The 22,299-nt window shown below is 42.7% G+C and overlaps 2 protein-coding genes across 22 annotated transcripts in view; both read left to right on the forward strand.

Moving 5' to 3' along the window:
• Window positions 1-84: 84 nt before the first annotated feature.
• LOC105358383 (sulfotransferase 2B1-like) lies at window positions 85-5,989 on the forward strand. Its single transcript, XM_023949373.2, has 6 exons — window positions 85-286; window positions 3,033-3,244; window positions 4,587-4,713; window positions 4,811-4,905; window positions 4,982-5,162; window positions 5,286-5,989. Exons 1-6 carry the CDS (start codon window positions 148-150, stop codon window positions 5,393-5,395), a joined length of 864 nt encoding a protein of 287 aa, XP_023805141.1. The 5' UTR covers window positions 85-147; the 3' UTR covers window positions 5,396-5,989.
• An 8,783-nt stretch (window positions 5,990-14,772) lies between these two features.
• Window positions 14,773-22,299, forward strand: part of wu:fj29h11 (uncharacterized) — a 34,201-nt gene continuing 26,674 nt past the window's right edge. Inside the window, exons 1-8 of one of the 21 annotated variants that reach the window (XM_078937221.1) lie at window positions 14,773-14,902; window positions 17,122-17,352; window positions 17,548-17,754; window positions 18,320-18,512; window positions 18,587-18,837; window positions 20,589-20,708; window positions 20,786-20,983; window positions 21,405-21,545. In XM_078937221.1, coding sequence (XP_078793347.1) covers window positions 17,314-17,352; window positions 17,548-17,754; window positions 18,320-18,512; window positions 18,587-18,837; window positions 20,589-20,708; window positions 20,786-20,983; window positions 21,405-21,545 — 1,149 coding nt within the window. In that variant the 5' untranslated portion in view covers window positions 14,773-14,902; window positions 17,122-17,313. Of the gene's footprint in view, window positions 14,903-14,994; window positions 15,151-15,858; window positions 16,304-17,121; window positions 17,755-18,298; window positions 18,513-18,586; window positions 18,838-20,588; window positions 20,709-20,785; window positions 20,984-21,404; window positions 21,546-22,299 lie in introns of those variants that run through there. The other 20 variants (XM_078937223.1, XM_078937215.1, XM_078937225.1 and 17 more) reach the window with 20 other exon arrangements.

Genomic DNA, 22,299 nt, shown 5'->3' on the forward strand with positions numbered 1-22,299 from the left:
AGCGTTCAGACTGTGAGTTGCTGTCATCACATGAGTTTTTCCTGCGTGTGTGTGGCGGCTCCTGAACCCCTCCCTCTCATGCTGTGCTCACAGGGTTGCAGGCAGGAAGAAGAAAGTCTTTAGCTCGCAGCGACGCGGCGGACCGACATGACCGAGGCGGACTTATACTTCCTGTACCGGGGGGTCTACGTACCGAAACTGATCCACACCGAGGCGAGCCTGGACTACTTCCAGAACTTTACCTTCCGCCCTCAGGATGTTCTGATTGTCACCTATCCGAAATCAGGTGAGCTGCCTGGGGTTGGATGGTCTGTCTGTCTGTGCAGTCTGGGTCCAGCTGCACAGCTCATGCAGACGGTTCGTGTTTGCGCTGATCTCCGTTCGGACAGCAGAGACTTTTGCCTGCAGCTGCAGGATCTAGGTCAAGTCCAGGCGGGGATGTTGCATCACTGCTTCTGGCCCATGAAGGTCCCTGTTAGAGACTGACCTCCTCCATGGCAGAAACAAAGTGAATCTGTTTCCATCATCTCCACTCTGGTGTTAGACAGACAGACAGAAAAGTCTATTCAAGGTTGTGGAAAATGGAGAAAAATCAAATAAAAACACCAGAGTCCAGTTTAGAAAGAAGAAAAACACTCCAAGGATGAAGGAATGCAGGCGGGGGCCGAAATGAAAATACAACCAAATTTACTGTTGGAGTCAAATGTGGGGCAACATTTAGTGAAGGTTTCACTTAATTAGACTAGTCTTTAGACCGCCAGGCTTGTATTCAGATCAAGAAAAAAAAAACAGAAAAATGTGGGAATTTTTACCAGAAGCAGCCTCCAGAGAGAAAACACAAACTGATGCGCGTTTAGTGTGAACTAACTACACACTATATCTTAATCATGAATTTAACACACAAGTAACACCCAGAACACCCAGAAAACCACAGTGACTGACTTTACTGTGAACTTAGAGTTAACTCTTTCAGAGTTGGCCAGTTCCTCACTGGTTATTAATGTATTCAACCACTAAGCTGTTATCAGCTGTTACCTTCTTCGTCCAGAAAACTGCCTCATCATCAACCAGCTGCATTTTGGAAAGACTAGAACTTTGGTGTAACCTGCTGACACAGAGCAGGCATGACTACACAGGAACAGCAATGCATCGTCATGCATAGATGCAAAACCTATGGTGCAACAAGCACTAACAAATGCAGACGTCAACTCCCACAATGCACTCTGCTGTTTCCAGGAAAAACCTAACAAAAACAGTTTTCAGCTGAAACACAAAGAAACATTCTGGAATATTCTTGAACACTTCATTTTAAAAGAAAATCTTACACTTCTATATTTTCCCACAATGCTTAGTTGTTTACGGTAAGTTCCTGAGACTCACATGATTTTGTGACATGATGTGACGAGAAAACTGCAGAATACTGTCAGATTTTCTCCCAGAATGCACTAGGGTCCACAGGATGGCACTTTCCAAAGGGAAACTGCAGAATCCTGGTCTTTTTGTTTTTATTGATGTTTCCCTGAAAATTTCCATGAAGGGTTTACTGCAGGAGCTATGTGGGGTTCAGTGTTTTGCCCAAGGACACTTGGACACGTTTGTGGCAAGGCAGGAAGTGAACCTGCAACTTTTACACACAATAGAAAAGTGTACTTTCCTTCTTTTATGTGAGTCCAAACTGTGGATGTCGTTGCTCGGGGATGTTCTGTGTATTATCTCTTTAACAGCAGCAGCTTGTCATGTTTTATGGAAGTAATGCTGCAGATACTGACAATCTTAACTCGCTGAGCGTCTGTTTATAATTCAACATCCAAACTAAAACAGAAAGACGGACAGAGGACATTTAATAGGACTTCCATAAGGATAGATTATGGTTTTAAGGAGCAATCAGTTAAGCTTTCCTGTCTTGTGGCCTGGGGGCCCGGATGCTGGGTTCGTCTATGCCTCTCGGCGCCAGGGGGGCCCCTGTAGGGGGGCTTTCTCTGCGCCTGGCTGGGTGGGTGGGCGTTCCCCTCCTCCCCCCTCCCGGGCTGCGTGGATCCCGTCGCCGGGGGCGCTCCTGGCCTGGGGGTCTCTCCTCCCCTCTCCTGGTCTGGCTGGTCGGGCTGGGAAGGATCTGGTTGCCTTTATGAAGACGTGGTTCACTTCGGCAGTGTGCACGTATCTCCACCCCCATGTGCACGTGCACACTGCTCCCTGTCTGCTTTATCCCTCCTCCTTACCCACAGTGTATTGATGAACAGATATTTTCCGCTCATTTTCATGTCAGAATTTCACCTTTGGATGTAATATTTGTCTTTCCAGCAGATCTGGTATAATTGTTACATCTTAAAATAATAACTTATTCAAATCAGTATTTGTATCCCCCACTTTCTCACCTCTCTTCCTTTTACTCCCCCCCCCCACCTCTCACATTCTTCCCCTCTCCCTCCCCACAAATACTAAATGTAACAAAGAAATAAAAAAGGGGTTTATACAAATCTACACTCTGGTTTTCTAAAGTTTATAACTTCTTTTTGTGATAGTAAAACCTGTCCAACACAAAAGGCCTTCAGTTCTAATCTGTTTGCTCAGCTGTTGGACAGAACAAGTTTAGAAAAAAAGGAGCACTCAGTTCCTTTAGGGGCCAATGTGACTAAAACTAGAACTACTGACATTTTGTAGATGTGATCCTCTTTGAGGGGGGGTCCTTTGTGAATTTCTACCATTTGTGGGGGTAGGAACAGAGCTGTCTGAACTTATGAAGCGTCTTTTTTTAAACAGAACTAGGTGTTAGTAATTCTGAACTTTTACTTTGAACTTTTTAAAGAAAAATCAAGAATTTCGTAAATTCTGCTCATAAAACAGAGAATAACTGAACATTATGTAAGGGACAGTTTTGTTTTTTTGAAATAATGACGTTTTTGTTTTCGTAAAAGGATATGTTCCTTTTTCAGTAATATTATCCTCATCAAAGCTTTGGCAGTATTTCACAGTGACATCCTGCGTTGGGTTGTACATGACTGCATCGGTCAGTTCATTGTCACTGGGTGCAGGTACGACTTGGATGCAGGAGGTGGTCCCTCTGATCGTCAGTGGAGGGGACCCTGCCTCTGTGGAGACCATTCCCAACTGGGACCGGGTTCCATGGCTGGAGGAGGTCCGAGCTTCCATACTGAACCTGGAGGGGAGGCCGTCTCCACGCATGCTCACCACTCACTTCCACTACAGCATGATGCCCCCGTCCTTCTTCAAGGCTAAACCAAAGGTAAACGCCAAGACATTTCAGACATTCAGACAGTGGTGATGTCACTTCCTGCCCGCTGGAGCCTGTCACAGACTCAATCCCAGCTCTTACTGCAGGACTTCAGTCTGGCAATAGCTTGACAAGACCAGCTGCACTGAACGGACGTTTCTGAGTCAGCAGAGACGCTCGTGTTGTCTTTCTTTATTGCATTAACTGGATCACTGTTGTACAGCAGGAGTCAAGAACGTGTAGCAGAGACGACACACACAGGTCTATCTTGTCAGATAAAGCCCAGATCTGTGCTGCTTGGTGGTTTATGCGATGGTGACAGAAGAAAAAACGTCTTTTAAACTCTTAATGCAAACGGGAGGGAGTCTCTATGAGCCGCCTGTGGATTTGAACCCATAAGGTTCCAGTCTCAGGACAGACACTGCTCCACTTGACCACTGAACGCAGTTGTCGCCAATGTGGTGATAAAGTCGGTTCTCTTGCTGTCTGCATTTGAAAACAAGAGTTTGTGATTTCTAAACGATGATTGTTTTCATTTGTCTGGATCGTTGCGTAGCAACAGCAGTAACGCCTCTGCTCCCAATTCCCTCCCTAACCACGAAAAAAACGATGTAACCATAAAAAACGAGCGATTTGGACGCCACGCTCACAGCTTTTCTTTGAAAAGGTAAACATTACGTCACCAATGACACATAGTCAAAGTCTAATCAAAACGAGCGTTTTATGGCGACTATGGATCCGCTGTGATCTAATCATTTTAGAATTTTAGATCCGGACAGCACTAGAAAATGGCGAACGTGCTCTGGACACAGCCCAAGTCCTGCTCCTAAAGACGCGGTCCAATCAAACTCTTGGTTTTGGTGGTTTTTTTTAACACGTTTTGTGTTTGTTTTTCTGATGATGGAATTTGAGCTTAAAGTTGCTTTTCTGAGTTTTTCTTTATTCAAATCGCTGTAACTCGTTTGCAAAAGATTGTATCTGTGATGCAGAAAATGCGGTGGGCGGAGCCACGCAGTCCCTGCTCCATAAAAGGAAATGGGGGGGGGGGGGTGAATCTCTGATGAATGGCAGCCGCTCTGCAGAAACTATGTCCTAGAAAACCACACAGATTTGTGGCTAAAAACTGTGTCATCATCACTAAAAGAGCACTGGGAACTCTTTGAAACTAGATCAGTACATGATCGGAGTGGGACTTTAACCTTCAGTCAATCACTGTGGTGTAGTGGTTAGCACTGTCACCTCAGAGTGGGACGGCCCTGGTTCAAATCCCATCTGGGCCCCCTCTGCATGGAGTTTACATGTGGGTTTTCCTCCCTCAGCCCAAAGACCTGCCTCACAAATTTCTCTTCTGCAGGTGATCTACGTCATGAGAAACCCAAAAGACGTCTTTACATCCATCTTCCACTATTCCAAGATGGCCTCCTTCCTGGTGACTCCTGACTCTCAGTCAGAGTTCCTCCAAAAGTTCCTTGATGGAAAAGGTGGGCTCCTGTTTTATGTCCTTTTCTGAACGAGGAATTGGAATAAATGTTGACATTTCAAGGGAAGAAAGTGATGAATGACTCCGACTGTGTTCAGTTATCTTTGGATCCTGGTTCGATCACGTAAGCGGGTGGCTGAACGCTGATGACAAGGACAGGATCATGTACATCTCCTATGAGGAGATGATTATGGTGAGAAGAATCAGAAGTCGCTCAAGCCGACAGTAGAGCGTAACAAAGCTAAGGTGGGCGTGTCTCTGTGGCGCAGGACCTGAAAGACTCGGTGGCGAGAATCTCTCAGTTCCTGGAAAAGACTTTGGATGACGAGGTGATCAGCAAAATAGCAGACCGATCTCTGTTCAAGAACATGAAACAGAACAACATGTCCAACTATTCGGCGGTTCCTAAAGAGTTTATGGACCAGACCAAGTCTCAGTTCCTCAGGAAAGGTAAGTAGAGCGGTCTGCCAGGAGCAGGAAGACAGAAGCATGCAAACGTTCTGATAAAAACTGAAAACCTTTGATTGAGTTTAGCTGTGTCTAATATCCGCCTTCTATTGTGTGTTTGTTCAGGAATATCCGGAGACTGGAAAAACCAGCTGACAGCAGCAGAAGCTGATCACTTTGATGCCGTTTACAGGGACAAAATCAAAGATGTTCAACATAAATTTGTTTGGGATTAAAGCCGCTGCTCTTCCCCAATGCAGGAAAACATCCACCATAGACTCAAAGGGCTGACGTAATGTCCTTCTGGTTATTGTTTAATAGATGGGGTTACACCATGTGTGAAAAAGGGTTCCTCCTGCTGTGAAGACATTTTGACAGAAAAACAGCCACATCTCAGTGATCTGAAGAAAAAGGAAGCTTTTCTAAATATTTCTGCAGGGTTTGCTCTGATGTCAGGAAGCGTGCTCTTCATCTGCACATCTTTGCACATGTGTACGTTTGACACAACCGGAGGAAGTGAGGAGTTTGCGTGTTCTGAATGTGACCATAGTGGAAATGGAAGAGAAGTTCAAAGTGAGGCAACCGTCTTGAGTCATCCCCAGAGAGGTTTCTGTGTAGCAGACAAAAAAACGTCTCTTACCTCTTCAGAGCTGCGTCCTCAGACGTGGATGTGGTCGTTCTGCACACCAGCGCCGTTTGACTGTGAGATTAAAGACTTAGCTCCCACATTTCCCCAATTCTTTATGCAAATATTCTGCATTATTTCAATATTTTCCTTACAATCAGACAAAGGTTTTCAAGAAAGACTAATAAATGAGGACATGTCTCCACATCTTGTCCGACCCATTTTCTACAGATATTTTAGAGGTGTTGCTGCTGGTAAAGGACGGCTGTCAGTTCACATTCTTTAACCCGGTAGGGTCAGAAACACTTATCAAACCAAACTGCACACATGATTTTATGGAAAGGCTGTTGAATTCAAGCAGAAATATTTAATTTGAGCGAGCCCCCATATTTTAGAACAACGTTCTCCTGAGAGAAAATGGAGATTTTTAGCCAGAGAAAAACCCAACACCAACTGTTGAGCATGGAAGTGGTAAGATGATAATGTGGGATTCATCTGCAGCTGACATTCTGGTTCAGCCATGAATGGCTTTGATTGAACAACAGAAACTTTTGGTTTTCAAGAATTATAGAAAAAGGAAAGAAACAGAAAATAATCTAGAAAATTGAGAGTGAAGAGAAAATTCTGGGCTAAATGGATTCCTGCATGGCAGGACTTTAAAAAGAAAGGTGTTCATATAAAATATCTGTACTCCAGACAGACGATTCTGTGAACTTCAGTTTACTGCAGCTAGAGAAGACTTATCATTTTTGACATCAGCACATGCAGTTCCAGTTTCAGAATTTGACCTCTTATTTTGAAGGTCAAAGGAAATTTGTTGACTCAGCGCAAACTTCCTGTTTGTGCTTTCTTCCCGTAAAGGTGGGACCACACTGTTCACCTCTGCAGCCTCACAAATACCACAACTGATAAAAAGATGTTTCACAAGGCAAAATGTAGAACAGAACTTCATTGATCCCACAAAGGGAAAATGAGCATGAAAAACAGCAGATAGATATAAATAACACTAAGACAACAATAATTACTGTCTGTGCGGCGGGGTGGAGTCCTAACAGCTGACAGGAACATACATGTGTGAAAGTGCTTCTTCCTGCTGAGAGGTGTTAGTCCCTGACTGAAGGAGCTTAGTGCAGCCACAGGATCATGAAGAGGATGATAAGGACAAATGGTACGAATATGGTATATAAAAAGGAGCAATTCACTCATGTGTCAAAACTAAATTTCCTTCTCATTCAAACAGTCAGTGCCCTCAAAATACTTTGTCCCTTTGGCATTCTGTAAGCACTGCAAGTCAAAATGATTAGATGTTTTGTAACTATAGCAGAGGACCATTGAAATATCCCTCATGTCCACCTTTCAGTCTTAGCTCAGTCCTTTATTGACAATGGTCACTGTACTGTTTTTGTATAGCTAACAGAATACAATTTTGTATGAAACTGAGAAAAAGAAAAAGGATTTTAGGGTGAGAGTAGCCTCTTAGTTTTAACAGCACACATTGGACTCATTCTGCCAAGGAAATTCTAACCATTATCATTCACACTCATAAAGTAACTTTCATACATCAGAGTAAAAAGAAAATGTATACAGCATAATATACTTTATAAATTAAACACAAACAAAAAACAATGAAAATGATATGCAGCCTACAGTTCTGTAAATAATGCTTGAGTTACATAACTAACGGTTCTTCACTGGTCGCTGTCCTCACCCTCCCTCTCCTGTCTGTCCACAGATTCTCGTCCACATCAAAGCGTAGATTCTCCCTTGCGATGCAACGAGGGAAGAAACGGCGTGCATGTCTCAACCATCCCTACACTGACCTCCTGTAACATCCTCACACGCAGCATCCATCGCATTGAGCAGGGACTTCTGATCTTGAGCCCGATGCTCAAACACTCTCCACCTCCAAGCGGAGAAAAACTCCTCAATAGGATTGAGAAAAGGAGAGTAAGGTGGTAGGAACACTATGACCATCGTTGAATGATTAGTGAACCAGGCCCTGATGATGAGGCCACGGTGGAAATTCACATTGTTCCATACGATAACATATAGTGGTAGGTGAGGCCCTAAGAGACCTCTCTGTTTCAGGGATGAAATCAAAATAATAAATACCATTTATCATATGTTCCAAGGGATTCATATATCATATTCATGGTATTATGTTTACTAATTTGGACAATTGAACAGACTATTGTGCATGTGATGACTCACACAATGAAATGATGCTGACTCATTTTGGAGCGAACAACCATTAGACTGAGAATCAACAATCAGTTTAGATCAACACGATCTATTCACTTGGAAATTGTGCTAAATGTAGGCTACCTGTACTTACTCAATTGCAAAGATGTACTGAGACATTGACACATGTACTAAGACATTTGCAATTTGATGACATTAATGAGAAATTCAATTCTGTTGTGAACGATTGCCAAGTGGTTTGGAGGTTTGTCCATGTTGTTTTGAGAATGTAATTTCTGTTTCAAGAAATGAGCCAAACCAATGGAGAAAAACTGTAATATCCAAGAAAGGGAGAGAGGGCGGCCGTCAGTTTGCTTCCTCCTGAACAACATCGGCCAATGGGACATGACCCTTTTTGCTCCTTTCCACCCCAAGCAGAGCCACAGAGCTAAGAGCAGAGCTGAAGAAATGTTCAAAGCAGAAAACCTTTTAGCAAAAATTTGATCCAATGTGGAAACACTGAACACAATCCAAGGCCGGCAGGCTCCATCTGACCATTTCCATTGAATCTTTCTCTCCTCCAGTGGCAAACACCAACCCACCTGGGGCTAGCAGCAGGTTGGTTTGGCCATGTCCCTAAGTATGTGATGCATACAAAAACCGCAGCAGACGGGCCAGTGCAGCCGAAGACAGAAGAACTGAAGTTAGAGGGGGGAGTCCTGCTCCTTATTTCATCCTCTGCTGTGGTTTGATTCCAGAGGTCTACAGCTGGAACCCAGCATAAGTGTTGCACCAAGAAACAAACCAACAACATTCACAAAAGAAAGTTCAAGCTTCAAAAGGGAGTTTCAAAAGAACTGATCTCATAGAGCATATCACACACGTGTTTTGTTGTTGTGTAACCTTTTCTGACATAAAAGTATCTTGTTCTTTAAAAACATGCCTCATCTGAGCTAAGACGAAGCTCAAAATGCGTTTTCTGGTAAAGTTTTTTAATTACAAAAATGTCTCATGGTGGTGCTAAAGCCTGTCATTTCAAGGTTTTAATCTGTTTTTTATGACTAATGGGCACGCTTTTTAAGAACCTTTAATTTACCAACACAACTCCATTGTGTTGGTGATGAATGAATCAGACATCTTCACAGCTTCATCAGGGGTTCTAATAGATTTCTTTCAGATAGGGCAGTAGCGCCTCCTCCTGGATGGAAACCTAAATTACACTTTGAATGAATTTCTTTGAGGCTGCTCATGTGCCCCACAGTTTTTTAGTAGTAACAAGTTTATTTCAAATCAAATCAACATTTACCTGGAAAAAGAAAATAAAAGTCAATACATGACTTGGAAAATAAGATTTGAAAGGGGAATGGAAGAAGCGAAAGCTTATAAAAATCCAAACCCCCACTCAACAACAATCATAACAACAAAACAACAAAATTAAACATTTGACATAATAACGCTAACATACAAAAAACACCTGATGACGACAGACATACATGCCCAAAAACTCCGACCAAACACCAAACCCCCTATAAAGGAAACAATAACAGAATAAAACTAAATAAAACAAAACAACCACTTTGATAATGATCCTTCCAAAGTCCAAGACTACACATATTCATCATTGTTACATTGCATCCTGGTACACATTCATTATATATCTTTTAAACATAACTTTAAAATGAACAAGATTTTTACAAGTTTTCATGTTGTCCGATAAATTGTTCCAGAGTGAGACACCCTTTACTGAGATACACATCGATTTTAATGTTGTCCTTATTTTGGGTTGACAGAATTTTTTGATTCCTCTCAATTTATATTTATTAACAGCATCTCTGTTTTGAAATAAAGATTGAATGTTAGTCTGCAGAGAATTTATTGAAGCTTTATACATGATTTGGGCCGTTTTAAAATCTACCAAGTCCTGCAATTTTAAATTAAATGTATTAAGAAAAAGTGGATTGGTGTGCTCATTATATTTAACTTTGTGAACTAATCAGATGGCTCGCTTTTGGAGTATAACTAAAGGATGCAAATTATTTTTGTAGCAATTTCCCCACACTTCAATACAATAATTTAGATATGCCATAATAAAAGAATGATACAAAATAAATAAAGTGGATTGGTTAAGCATCGAGCTACACCTTTTCATCAAACCAACACATTTAGCCACTTTAGAACGTAAATGATGTGAGGTTTCCAACAAAGCTTGTCATCAATAATTACACCCAAAAACACATGTTTATGCACTCTCTCAATTGGTGTATCATTAATAATAATTTCCACTGGCATCTCCTTGCTTTTCCTGGCAAAGAGCATAAATTTAGTCTTTTTTAGATTCAAAGATAATTTTTTCTTACCAAACCAATGTATTAACTTGTAAAATTCCTGCGTTATGTCACTAAGAAGTTTCTCTAGATTCTGCCCTGAACATAAAATGCTGGTATCGTCTGCAAAAAGTATGAATTTCATAATGTTTGACAATTTGCATATACCGTTAATATAAAGTAAAAACAAAGTTGGTCCCAGAATTGAACCTTGAGGTACTCCACATATGATATTCCTATTTCTAGTTCAGAGCAGTTCCACAGAAACGTCTGGTCAAAAGGACTGCACTGCGGTAACCCTTGTGCTATCTGTTAGGAATAATTAAAAACAGAATAGTTAGAAACTCCCTTTTACATTTTATTACACTAACTTTTACTTTTTACTACATTAACGGTTTAAAATTGATTCACTATGTGTTATCATCTCAAAATTATATTACAAAGCACAACCAAGACTATTGTCTCGTAACATTCCTTCAGCATCCTCCTCTTCCATCTTTGTGTGTGCTGGTGTATGCGCTCTGGTAAATGTCTGTGATAACCTCAGAGAGATCTGGCACTTTAAGCTCTCTGACCTTTGAACATCTAGCCTGCAACAACCTGGGGGTGGATTTTTCACACCACCATCCATCGGATGATGTTCTGAATATGCAAATGCAGGGCTTATATACCAAGCCCATTTTCCTGTTTTCTTTGTTCAAACTTTGAGCTCCGTTGTTCGGACTTTGATGCAGCAACCCTGTTCATCTGTCTGTAACCCTTCATACAAATTTGCGCCTCTTGTGTGGAGTAAATCTTCACTGAAGCTAAGTTTTGTCTCTGAGTCATTATTCATTCATTTCTGTGTGCAGGAAACTGACGGGAACGAACCAACCTAATTTAATTATCTTACAGTCCTGTTTAGAATCTCCGGTTTCCTCACATTATTCTAGGCACTTTAACGTTGGGAGTTGGGTCATCTAGACCCACTAGACAGTGCTCTGAACCTTTTTTCTTCAATGATTTGTGATCTTCACTGGTGTCCATGGATTACATGAAATCTTTCCACCTTTATCCACCTTTGTCATGGTAGGGAGAACACGTCAATGTAAGGGTGGGGTCATCTAAGACAGCACAAGGGTTATTAAGAACAGAACACACATGGTTTTAGTTTGAAGCTAAGTCAAATGGTTCCAAAAGCTTCAGCTGTTACACAACAAAATATTAGAAAATCGTAAAAAAAAAAAAAAGTGTTTCCATGATTCCATCCAAATGATTTCAAGATTTTAAGGTTTGAGAATCTCCAAAAAGACTGGAATGAGGTGTAGGAACAGCCTCAAAACCACCACATTGTGACGCAGTTGAGAGGCGGGTTATAACTGTCGGGTTCCTCGGGTCAAGAAGAAGTCTGGACAAATGGAGGAAACGTCTCAACTGAGCCAAAAAGGACCGGACTGTTAAACAGTGGTCCAAAGACTTGGTTCTGATGAAAGGAAAGTGTGTCTTTCGTTTGGGAATCAGGGGTCTGGAGGAAGACTGCTGAGGAGCAAACCCCGAGCTGCTGAAGGTCCAGAGAGAAATCTCCACAGTCAGTCATGATCCGGGCTGCAATGTCCAGCGTTGGCGTTGGTAAACTCTGGTGTCTTCAGTCCAAACTCACTGCAACGGTCTAGAAGAATGTTCTAGAGGATTTCAGGTTTCAACGTCCAGCAGGACCTGGTCTCTGTCTGATGGTGGATAGATCCTTTTGAAAAGACTTAAACTGAGAAAACTGAGAAGTAAATGGTGATTTTTCCTGATGACCTTAAACCTATAAATACTCTTTAAAGTCACGGATGTCAGAGAACTTCTTACAGCTTTACCAGAACAAAACTGACGTTCTAATGATTGGTTCTGAAGACAAGAGAGAGATGATTCCTCTAATCCAGTGTTTTTCAACATTTTTTGAGCCACGGCACACTTTAACTTTGACAAAAATCCCGCGGCACACCAGCATCCGAAAATTAAATAAATAAAAGGAGAAACTCTATAGTCTGTATTGATCTACAGCCCCTCCGCAATCTCACATGCATTTTTGTGATAATTGTGGCAGAAAAAGCTGGAAGCTGCAGCTGTTTTTTCTAAAAGATGACATAAAAGTTAAGTTAGAAGATTTAAAAACTGTTTGATGTGTGTTTGTTGTTGTTTCAAGACGTTTAACACGAAGAATCATTGTGCACTGAGACGCTGTCACTTTAACCCAATGCATCATGGGAGATGTAGAGTGAAAACGGCCGGAGATCGTTTCTCTGAGCTTCATTGTTTTGTTCACTTGTTCCACGGTCTGACACCGGATTCTGTGGAAAGCTACACCGCTAAAGACGAGCTTTAGCTGGTATTTTTGTTGGAACTGAGAGACTTTATGAGCAGAATCAGAACAAGGAAGTGAAGACTTTAACCACTTCTGATTGGTCAGACTGATGACGTGTGATTAAACCTCCAAGAATGATTGGTGGAGACAGTTAAAGGGGCGGGACTTTTCAGAAAACAGCTGACTCTACGGCTAAATCGCGGTACCGTCATTCTTATCAAAATGTCTTTAATAGACTCAAATAAACACAAAGAAAAAAGTATATATTGATCTTTCATATTCCTAACTACTCAGTGTTTTATCAGGGCCTGTTTGGATGAACACAGAGCTGATATCATGGAGATGGGAAATGTTTTTAGATCAGTGAATGAGGGTAAAACGTCAGAGTTTTGAACCTTCTTGCTCTGTGAGAAATCTGGGCATACTTTTTTATTCTGATCTGAATTTTATCCCACATGTTTGTAAAGACAGGATTTTATCACCTTGAATACATTGCCAGATGTCTGTTCATCTCTCTTGTTCCTTCGGAGGTGCTGATGCTTTTATTTTCAGTAGGTTAGAGTATGGTAATGCCTTGCTCTCTGGTTTACCCAAAAAGTCTCTGTCAAACCAACAACTATTACAGAACTCTGCTGCACGAGTTCTAACGCGGACCAGGGTGTAACTCCCCTCTGGATACATCACAGACACAAGGCGTTCTGTGTTGACGGGCGTTTATTTGCACACAGGTGCCATCAAAACATCCCGTGAGAACTGTACAAACATATAAATAAATAGAAATGAAAACATTCTCACAGAGAACAGCTTATTTCAATATACATCACACACATGATATAAACTAATTTAAGACTTAGAGAAAAAGCTCAACAAAAACTAACTAAAATAAACTATCATACCTCGTTGGCCGCAATACAGTACCACAAAGGGGGTTAAAAGATCTTTCTGCAGCAACTCATGAAATGACACAAGTCTTGTTCCCTGTAAAGGGAATAACGTTAAACACTGACAATTTCTCCGTGGTCCATGTGCTTTGTCTGTAGCGTGTTACAACAATAACACTGGGGGCGGGAACACATTACACTGGTTTTAAAATCGCTGTGTGTCTCAGGATTGGTTTTAAGATTCTCTTAATGGTTTATAAATGTTTTAATGGTCTTGTGTTTTGTTATTGAAGTGATCTGATTTTTCCAGGGTGGACCCTGAGGTCGTCCGGTGACTTTTAGTTGTCCCTAAGGTGAGGACCAAAACATTTAGTGAGGCTTCGTTCCACTATCTCTGTGTCCTCGCCTGTGGAACGGCCTGCTGGAGAACCTCAGAGACTGAAGAAGTTTTTAAGAAGCTCTAGATCCACACTTTTAATCTGGCTTTTATTGATCTTATCTGCTTGTTTTATTCTATTAGTTTTAATATATATTATTTTATGCATTTAATGTTATTTTCCATTCTATGTTTTTACATACATATTATGCATTTACATGTGAACCTCTTTCTTTTTATCATTTTAGCCCCCATGTTTCCCTGTCTGGATCCTTTGTGCCAGTGGTTGCTGGATCAGTTTGAGGTTGTTGCCCTTGCTGGGGCGGCTGGGGTCAAACATTGCAGCCTCACAGATGTGGAGTGGACCCCGTTGCTGTCTGGGTCTGGGGACATTGTGGTGATGGTCCTGTGGCTGAGCTGGCTCCTGGTATGAATGGATTCCCAAAAACCTGTTTCCTCCCAGCGGAGCCTGAAGCGGATTTTAGAAGTGAAGCTGTAACTTGTGTGTGTGTGTGTGTGTGTGTGGGGGTGTGTGTGGGTGTGTGTGTGGGTGTGTGTGGGTGTGTGTGTGTGTGTGTGTGTGTGTGTGTGTGTGTGGCGGCGTCATGGGATGTATCTGGCGTGGCGTGGGGTGGGGGGTGTAGAGGGTGGGCTGGGTTTTTATTTGAAATTCGGTGTCTGTTTTTGTTTTTAATTGTGAAGTGTTTTCAAGCTGCACAAAGTATGTGAGGTGCTTTTATAGATAAAGTTTGATTTGATTGAAAAACATAAGTATCTGTTTTTTTAATCAATTACTTTATTACGGGTTCACGGGCCTAAATAAGACTATATAAACAAATTGACAGCAAATGCAGAAAATTACATTAACGGTTGTCCCCAGAATGAAGCTGGTATTTCCTACTTTCTTTGAGTAACCTGAATGCAGCACAACGCTGGTTCCGGCAGGAGCAGGCGCGCGCGTTAGTTTCGTTTAGTTTCTAATCTAACCCAAGTTTCGTTTCTTTTGGTGGCGTATGTTTCCTGGAAGGTGAGTCAAGCCTCCGGTGAGACCGTGACCGTGTACCGGTGTTTCCGGTCTGCTGGAACGTGTGTAGTGTAGTAGACCGTGATGCAACGGTTACCGGTTAGCCGTGATGTGTTGCCATGGTGACGCGCGCTCCTTGAGCTCGGAAAGAGGAACGGAATGAGGCGGGTCAGGGTCTGACACAGACCAGAACGGACACAGAGAGGGTTCCGTTATCCGTTAGAGGAGTCCGGTGTGAGGATGAACATGAAGTGAGTTTGGATCTGTTAGCTAAATGCTAATGCTAGCAGGCTCTCTGTTTCTGAGGTTTAAAGAGAAATTCAGAAAATCGGATGAAGTCCTTCAGTTTTGAAAGAAAACGTTTCTCTGCTGAACGAAATGAAACGCTGAAATAAATATGAACCCGGCAACGTCTGTGTAACAACAGTTAAGACCGCAGGAATAGGTGTTAGCAGCCACATTCTCTGGTATTTCCCGGGTTTAGGAGATGAATAAATGAATTTGCTCTGGCTGGGGCGTTTCTATGGTTACAACACTGAAGCCTTTCTTCTGTTTTTTTTCTTCTTCTTATGGGTCAAATAGGAAAAACGATGATCGGTCCTTCATCTACTGACAAACTCCTGTCAGATTTTTTAGTTAAAGTTAAGCTAGTACTAGTTAAACTATTACAAACTGAACCTAAAGGTTTTTAAGCAACTTATTGCAACTTAGGTATTGTTTCCTTCACAAACAGTATAACTGGGGGGGTTTGAATGTTCTGACCCGGTCCAATGTCCGTCTATCCATCCGCTTTCCATCTTCTGTCAGTCCACTGGCCGTCCACTGTAGCACAGCAGCATCCAGTGCTCTTCTCAGGCTCGGGGACCCGGGCCTCCATCACAGAGCCTCCCTGACTGATGACAGCTATGCAGGCTCATGACCCGCCCAGGAACAGGGTTTGATTCCTGCTGGCTGATGTCACACAGCAGCTGATTGGAGGCAGGAATGTGCACCTTGCTCTTCTTCCTCCTTTGTGTGTTTCGTCTTCCCCTGAATCTCCAAGGCCGACTCTCTGAGCGTACTGCAGCTCACGGATTCTGGATTCTTCTTCGGGGGATGAGCCCTTTCCGTGGAAACGAGACTGAAGCAGGACTGGGTGGTTCTGACTTTCAGTTTCATTTCTTCTGTTTGATGACAGAGAACCAGCAGGAGGGTGAGGGCAAAGGGAGGGGAGGAGGTATAAAGGCAGAAGAGGACGCTTTCAGCTCCAGTGGGTTTTTGCAGGAGTGGATCACCACTGGCTGTGGACCAGTCCTTCAGTCACTTTTGGAGTTTGGGTCATTGTTGGAGTAGAGACGACATCAGCTGTGAAGGTGACGCCGTAAATAAACATGCTGGTCGGGTGGTGGCGGGACCTGTTTGCTGGTAAAGGGCCAGATTGATCAATGCACTTCTGCAATATCATATTACACATGACTATTCATGTGTAATATGACTATTCCTTACGACATAAAGCTGCTGGTTGCTTCCTTCTTGTTGATTTTTATTGTTTGTATTCGCGTAGAATTCTTCTGGGAATTGAAGTGAATAATTGGATGCTAGCAAAGATGCTGTGTGTATTTTCACACATTCCTCCTTATCGTGTGCCATGGTTGTCTTTATGAGAGAACGTCTACGTTTGATCAAATGTGTTGAACAGAACTGGAACGTGTTGGAAGTCCTCCGTTTCTTTGGTTTCATGTTTATGCTTCACGTTAAAGTTATTTTATTTGAGGATGTAAAAACGTTGTAAACATTTATTACCCAGTTATCTGATTTTACTTCAGCTTCCAGCTGTTTGATTAGTCGGTTTGAAGCTGACAATGTGGGTTTTTTTTCCCCTGAACTCTGTGATCCGGATCCTTAAATGTTCCTTGTACTCAGGAACATAAAGGAACAGAACCAGTGACAATTTGCTCAGACAATTGAATATTGCTAAGACAGGATCGGATTTTGGAAAAAAACACAAAAGTTTCTGGATTTTCATATATTTACTGCATTCCCTCTATTCTAGCCCCACCCACTTTGACCCCCAGTACCCCCGCCTCTGAGAACCCTGTGATAAACATTTTGTCCCCTCCCCCTTGACCACATGATCTTTGGCACATTAAAAACAGGAGGTAGTGTCAGATGACTGGGTTCATCTTATTGTTGTTAAAAATGAATTTACTATGAAAACAGGTTTTCTCTTTTCTTCCTGATAGTCATTTAGATGACGGACGAGACAAAACGTGGCAGCCTCGGTGGAGAAGCACCCACCTGGAAAACGTCTGAACCACCTCAGTCATTTCTGCTCTGAAGCTTCCTCTGGCATGAACCTTCAGAGGAACTGGGAAACGTAGTGTTTCAGAAGAACTAGGATCTCCAAAGTCTGGGTTCCTGCATTTGGAAAGGAAATGGAAGGCAGCAGGAAAAGATCCAATGTTTTGACAAAGGTCAGTGCTTTGATGACTGAGCATCCAGAGGGGGTTCCTCTGAAGACTGTAACCATAAAGTACAGCCAGAAATACCATCAGAACTTGAGGCTATCTGATCTGGGTTTCAAAACTATTTCTTGCCTCGTAAAATTCCTGGAAGATGATCTGGTGATTTGTGAGGACAGAGTTTTCCATAAGATGCACTTTCCTCAGAAGGATCTTCATGAAGGGCCGCTAACAAACACTCAGGAGGGCCACGGACCTGCTGGCTTGAAGATACCACAGTCTGCTGGCTCTGATAATCGTCAAGGCGTTCCCCCAAGTGCATTAGGCTCCTCCTCCACGTGTTCTCCTGGAACAGAGCCCCTTACCAGATCCAGACCAGAGGAACAAGCGACCCTAAAGCCGACCACACCAGAGGTTAGTCCAGTCAGCTGTGCCCCTGCAAAACAAACCAGATGTGAAGAAACCAAAGTGCATGAGATATGTACTGTAGAGCCGGTACTTTTTCACCACAGGCCTCACGTCAAAGAGCAGAGAAACTGCCAGCAAACACAATCTGTGGCTGTTAATCAAATCATTCAAACACATTTTTGGTATTCAACATGCATCACGGGTGGAAAACATAGAAGACTTCTTTCTAGACGTTCATGTTTACCTGAAGACCAGGTCGCTGTTTCAAGGTCACATGAATATTTTTGTCTCAAATGTCAACTCCCCACAGAGTTTCTTCAGTATTCATGTGACATTTAGTCAAATCTTTGGTTAAGCTCTGCACAGAAACATGTTAAATATTCAGTTCTACTATAAATGTAAAAAATCCCAGCAGTTTCTCCACACTAGCCTCTAACGGACTGCAGGACCTCCACCTTGACCCTCACCGGTGTCTTCATCAGCTCTTTTGACCAGTCTGAACAAAGTTAAAGTATCAGTGATTAAAGGTCATCACATTGTTTTTCCAAAGATAACCAGAACTGTCTTCCAGCGGAAAAAGAAGAAGAAGAAGAACCAGCGGACCGTTCCGTCATCGGAGCCGGTCCGTACCGACAACTTTCAGCAGTTTGGTGAAGAGTTTCCTCTGCTGCAGAACACGCCTGTTCACGACTCACCGGACCCGAAGGAGGCGTCTGCTCGGCCTGAGGCAGCAGCCAAGGACACGCCTCTGAGGACAACCTCAGGTATCCACACACACGCAGAAAGAGAAACAATAGTTCATGTCCTAAAATGTGGGTCCTCGTCCTCACTGCAACAGAGCAAGAGGCCGCGGCCGCTACAAACCCCAGCACAGAGGAAAGAAGCCGGGCTAAAGGAGGCCACAGCTCAGAGGCATATTATGCCCAGCTGAGAGAAGTGCACGGCTGTAACATGCGGGCCTTGGAGGCCATAGAAGCGTTTCCATGGAGAAGGACCAACAGAGCTGCCGACCCCGACACCATCAACAGTCTGGCCGAGAGCGTGATGCGAGACATCGCTGCCGACGGAGACCTGGTCACCAAACAAAGGGTGAGGGAAGGCCGCTCCGCTTCAGGACAGAGCAGAGGGGGGGTCAGCAGCCTTTATGACATGAAGGACCAACTCCAGATGTTCTCCTAACAACTGGGACATCACCGACTAGAACACAAAGAAATACAGAAACGTTTCCAATAGATCTGAGAGTTGTTTCCTTCAAAAAGCTTTAAGAAACAGATTTTAGCATGAACTCAGAAAAGGGCTTTCTGAACAATATTGGACACGGAAAATAGGTCAAAGTTGAAATAATATTGCACCTATGAAACCAAAGGCAGTGCATTTATGGTTTGTCAGACCATAAATGCAACAAAAGGATACGTCAAAACAAAATACCATCAATATTTCAAAGAACTTCACATCCATGAAAATAATGTAATAATAATTGATTTATTCATCTTTTGTTCGATCGTGAAACTGACCCCTGAGGAACTTAAAGTAAGCTCATTCTGTCATGATGCGTTTATTGTATGTAAAATTCAAAGTTTTTCCTTTTTTGTTGGTTTGCTAATTCTAGTCATATCCATTTTCCACAACTGAACAGCCTCATTACCCCCAGTAAATGGAGTAGTGATCAGCTGTAGCATTTATTTTGAAATGTGTTCACATTTCATGTTAACATTTGGTAAAACAGAAAGAAAGTTTAATCTGACCTGGATTGGTTTATATCCACCAAACTGAACTTATTGCTTCATAAATTTAAAAAACGCAAAAAAACACGACCAAAAACCAGAAACGTCTGCAGCTCGTGGACCTGCTTCACGCAATTCCACTCACGGACGTGGCGCGCTCACCTTCCATCCTCTCGCTCACCTTCCATCCTCTCTCTCACCTTCCATCCTCTCTCTCACCTTCAATCCTCTCTCTCACCTTCATCCTCTCTCTCACCTTCCATCCTCTCTCTCACCTTCATCTTCTTGCTCACCTTCCATCTTTTCTCTCACCTTCCATCCTCTCTCTCACTTTCCATCCTCTCGTTCACATGGCTCCGCCTGTCATCTCACTGGGAGGTTTTTCCAAACACAGCATCATTATGACATTGTTTTTGTTCTTGAAGGCTGACGTGGGAAGTGTCAGTATCTATAGAGGGGGGTTGGGTCATTCCTAAACCATCTATAAACATGGACCTGAATTCAGTCCAGCCGGATTCTAGTACAGTTCATTTGGTCAGATTCGCAATTTTAAATCCGTTTTCTTTGCTTAGGAAAACGTCAAACGGGTCTGAACTAATATAAAGAAAACACATTTTTAGAAAATAAGGGTGTTGAAATGATGACATGTTCCTGTACGTACGGTAACTTTACATTTGTAAAAAAAACATATTCCTCCACTATTGATGAGAACAGATCACTCAGACTCAGCATTAATAAATAGATGCTTTCAGGGATCATTTTGCCAAAGGTCAAAGTAAACTTGAACCCTTTTTTCCTGTAACTGTCCCAAAGGCAGACTGACTGCAATGACAACAAAGCTTAAATAAAGGTGTCCATATGAAGTCAGCAGAAGAACACATGTTCTTCTGCTCACAGATGTAATCAAGTACAGACAGCAACGTCTCCAAGTTACTGCAGGTTTGGTTTGGAGTAGCAGATGAGAGGCATGTTTTGGAGTGAAGTATGTTTGCTGAACTATTTGATTCCAGTTTAAAGATGAACCTTTCATTGCAGTTCAGCTGTGCCATTAGGAACACAATGTTCTCCTCAGTGTACCAGAACGTCCAGCATGTAACGTCTCCTCTTGTTCTGTAGGTCGTATTCAAGATGCTGACAGTAATTCCATCTTTAGACCCCAATCAGCTGACGCCAAGGGTCCTTCCAGCCCTGAACTCCCTGCAGTACCTCACAAAGGAGATCAACTTGTTCATAGAGGTGAGGGGGGGTCTCTGTGAGCGACTTCATCTCAGTGACCACCGCCCCACGCCGCTGATGCTTCCTCTGCGTTTCAGGCCACCGAGGCAGTGTCATGCATCTGCACCCTGTACGAGCTGGGCCAGGCTCTCGCTGCCCTGAAAAACAAGAAGCATTACGAGGAGCTGAACCTGGGACCTCTGTGCAAACTCCCCGTAATCTACCGCATGTTCAAGATGGACAGTAACACCAAAGACGACGACATCCCCAAGATCCGGACCGTCGACATTTTAAAGGTAACACAGCTCAGAGACAGACAACCTGAGAAGCAGACACACACGTCCACTGAGGACGATTCCCATGAAGGCAGCTGTTTCAGGAGACGTGATGTGAAGAGCCCCCTCAAGCCAAGACCCCGTCCTCACGTGGGTTTGTTTTCAAAGAGGAAAAATCTATCAATGCGGTCAATGTGGTGTTTTTATGACACGTCAAAGTGCTTTCAGTAGGACACAATAATGGTATGAAATAAAATCAAAATTGGTCTGAATTGTTGATATTCACGTCTCGGCGTGTCCCTTCAGGGGCGCCACAGCCAATCAGCTTTCACTGATTCACATCGGACGTTTGTCGGAATGAAAATGTATCTGACTCTTTCCTACAGAAAAAGCTCATATCCTACTTGGACTTGACTGAATAGCATGTTTTCTGTTTTCCCAGCAACTCTACTATTTCAGAAAAAGCCAGAAACAACCAAAGTTAGATTTGGCCGAGTTTATGAAGCATTTGGCCGATCACTATGACTGTGAACTTCCTTACAAGCTGGGAATCCGGATCAGCAGCTTTGGTCTGCCCATAGCAGTAAGTCCTCCACAGCACGCTCACGGTTCACATTCAGTCAGGCTACAGTAAACACCGTCTACTGTTTCTACTTTTGATGAGGTCAGACGCAGAAGTGTTCTCTGTTGAGGTTTTTACAAAACTATTTTTTAATCAAAGACACATGACACATCAGGTGTTTGGGTGATATAAATATAGCATGTTTATGTAGTAACAGCAGAACTCCCTGTTCTACATCTGTCTCTTTAATAAGTGAGTCAGTTCTTGGAAGTTAAAACACTTCAGCTCAATAAAACCCGCTTGACACTCAGAGAGAGCTGTCAGTCATCCATAAACAACCGAGCAAAGCAAACGCCTGCTTTCCTCTGGTCAAAGCACAGATTATTTCAGTCCCAGATTACTAGAAAAAACGTTTTGTTGTGTCTTAGTTCAACATTTCTGAGAGATATTTTAAGAAGTATCAGAGATCCTCTTTAGTAAAATATCTATATTGATGCCATGTCTAGTTAAAGAGGCTTGTTTTGCCTTAAAAGATTTTAAGTTTATGATTGGATTCATTTAGATTCTGATCTGGTTCAGAATCGGTTCATTGTGTTAAAGCAGTGGTCCCCATCCACCGGGCCGCGGACCGGTACCGGGCGGGAAATTTTGGCACCGGGACGCACAGAAAGAAAAAATAATTTCCATTTTATTGCTTTTTTCGAAAAAAACGTTTTATTTTGAATCATCATCATCATCAATATTTTGAAACATCACGTGACACACACCTTGCGTT

This window comes from Oryzias latipes, chromosome 19 (genome assembly GCF_053564925.1).
Source record: "Oryzias latipes strain Hd-rR chromosome 19, Olatipes_Hd-rR_3.1".
NCBI classification, from domain to species: Eukaryota; Metazoa; Chordata; class Actinopteri; order Beloniformes; family Adrianichthyidae; genus Oryzias; species Oryzias latipes.

Coding starts and splice junctions, on each gene's coding strand:
- LOC105358383 (XM_023949373.2), top strand. CDS start 148: ATGACCGAGGCGGACTTATACTTCCTGTACCGGGGGGTCTACGTACCG. Junction 4,714..4,810: donor AAAGTTCCTTGATGGAAAAG/GTGGGCTCCTGT, acceptor GACTGTGTTCAG/TTATCTTTGGATCCTGGTTC. Junction 4,906..4,981: donor CCTATGAGGAGATGATTATG/GTGAGAAGAATC, acceptor TCTGTGGCGCAG/GACCTGAAAGACTCGGTGGC.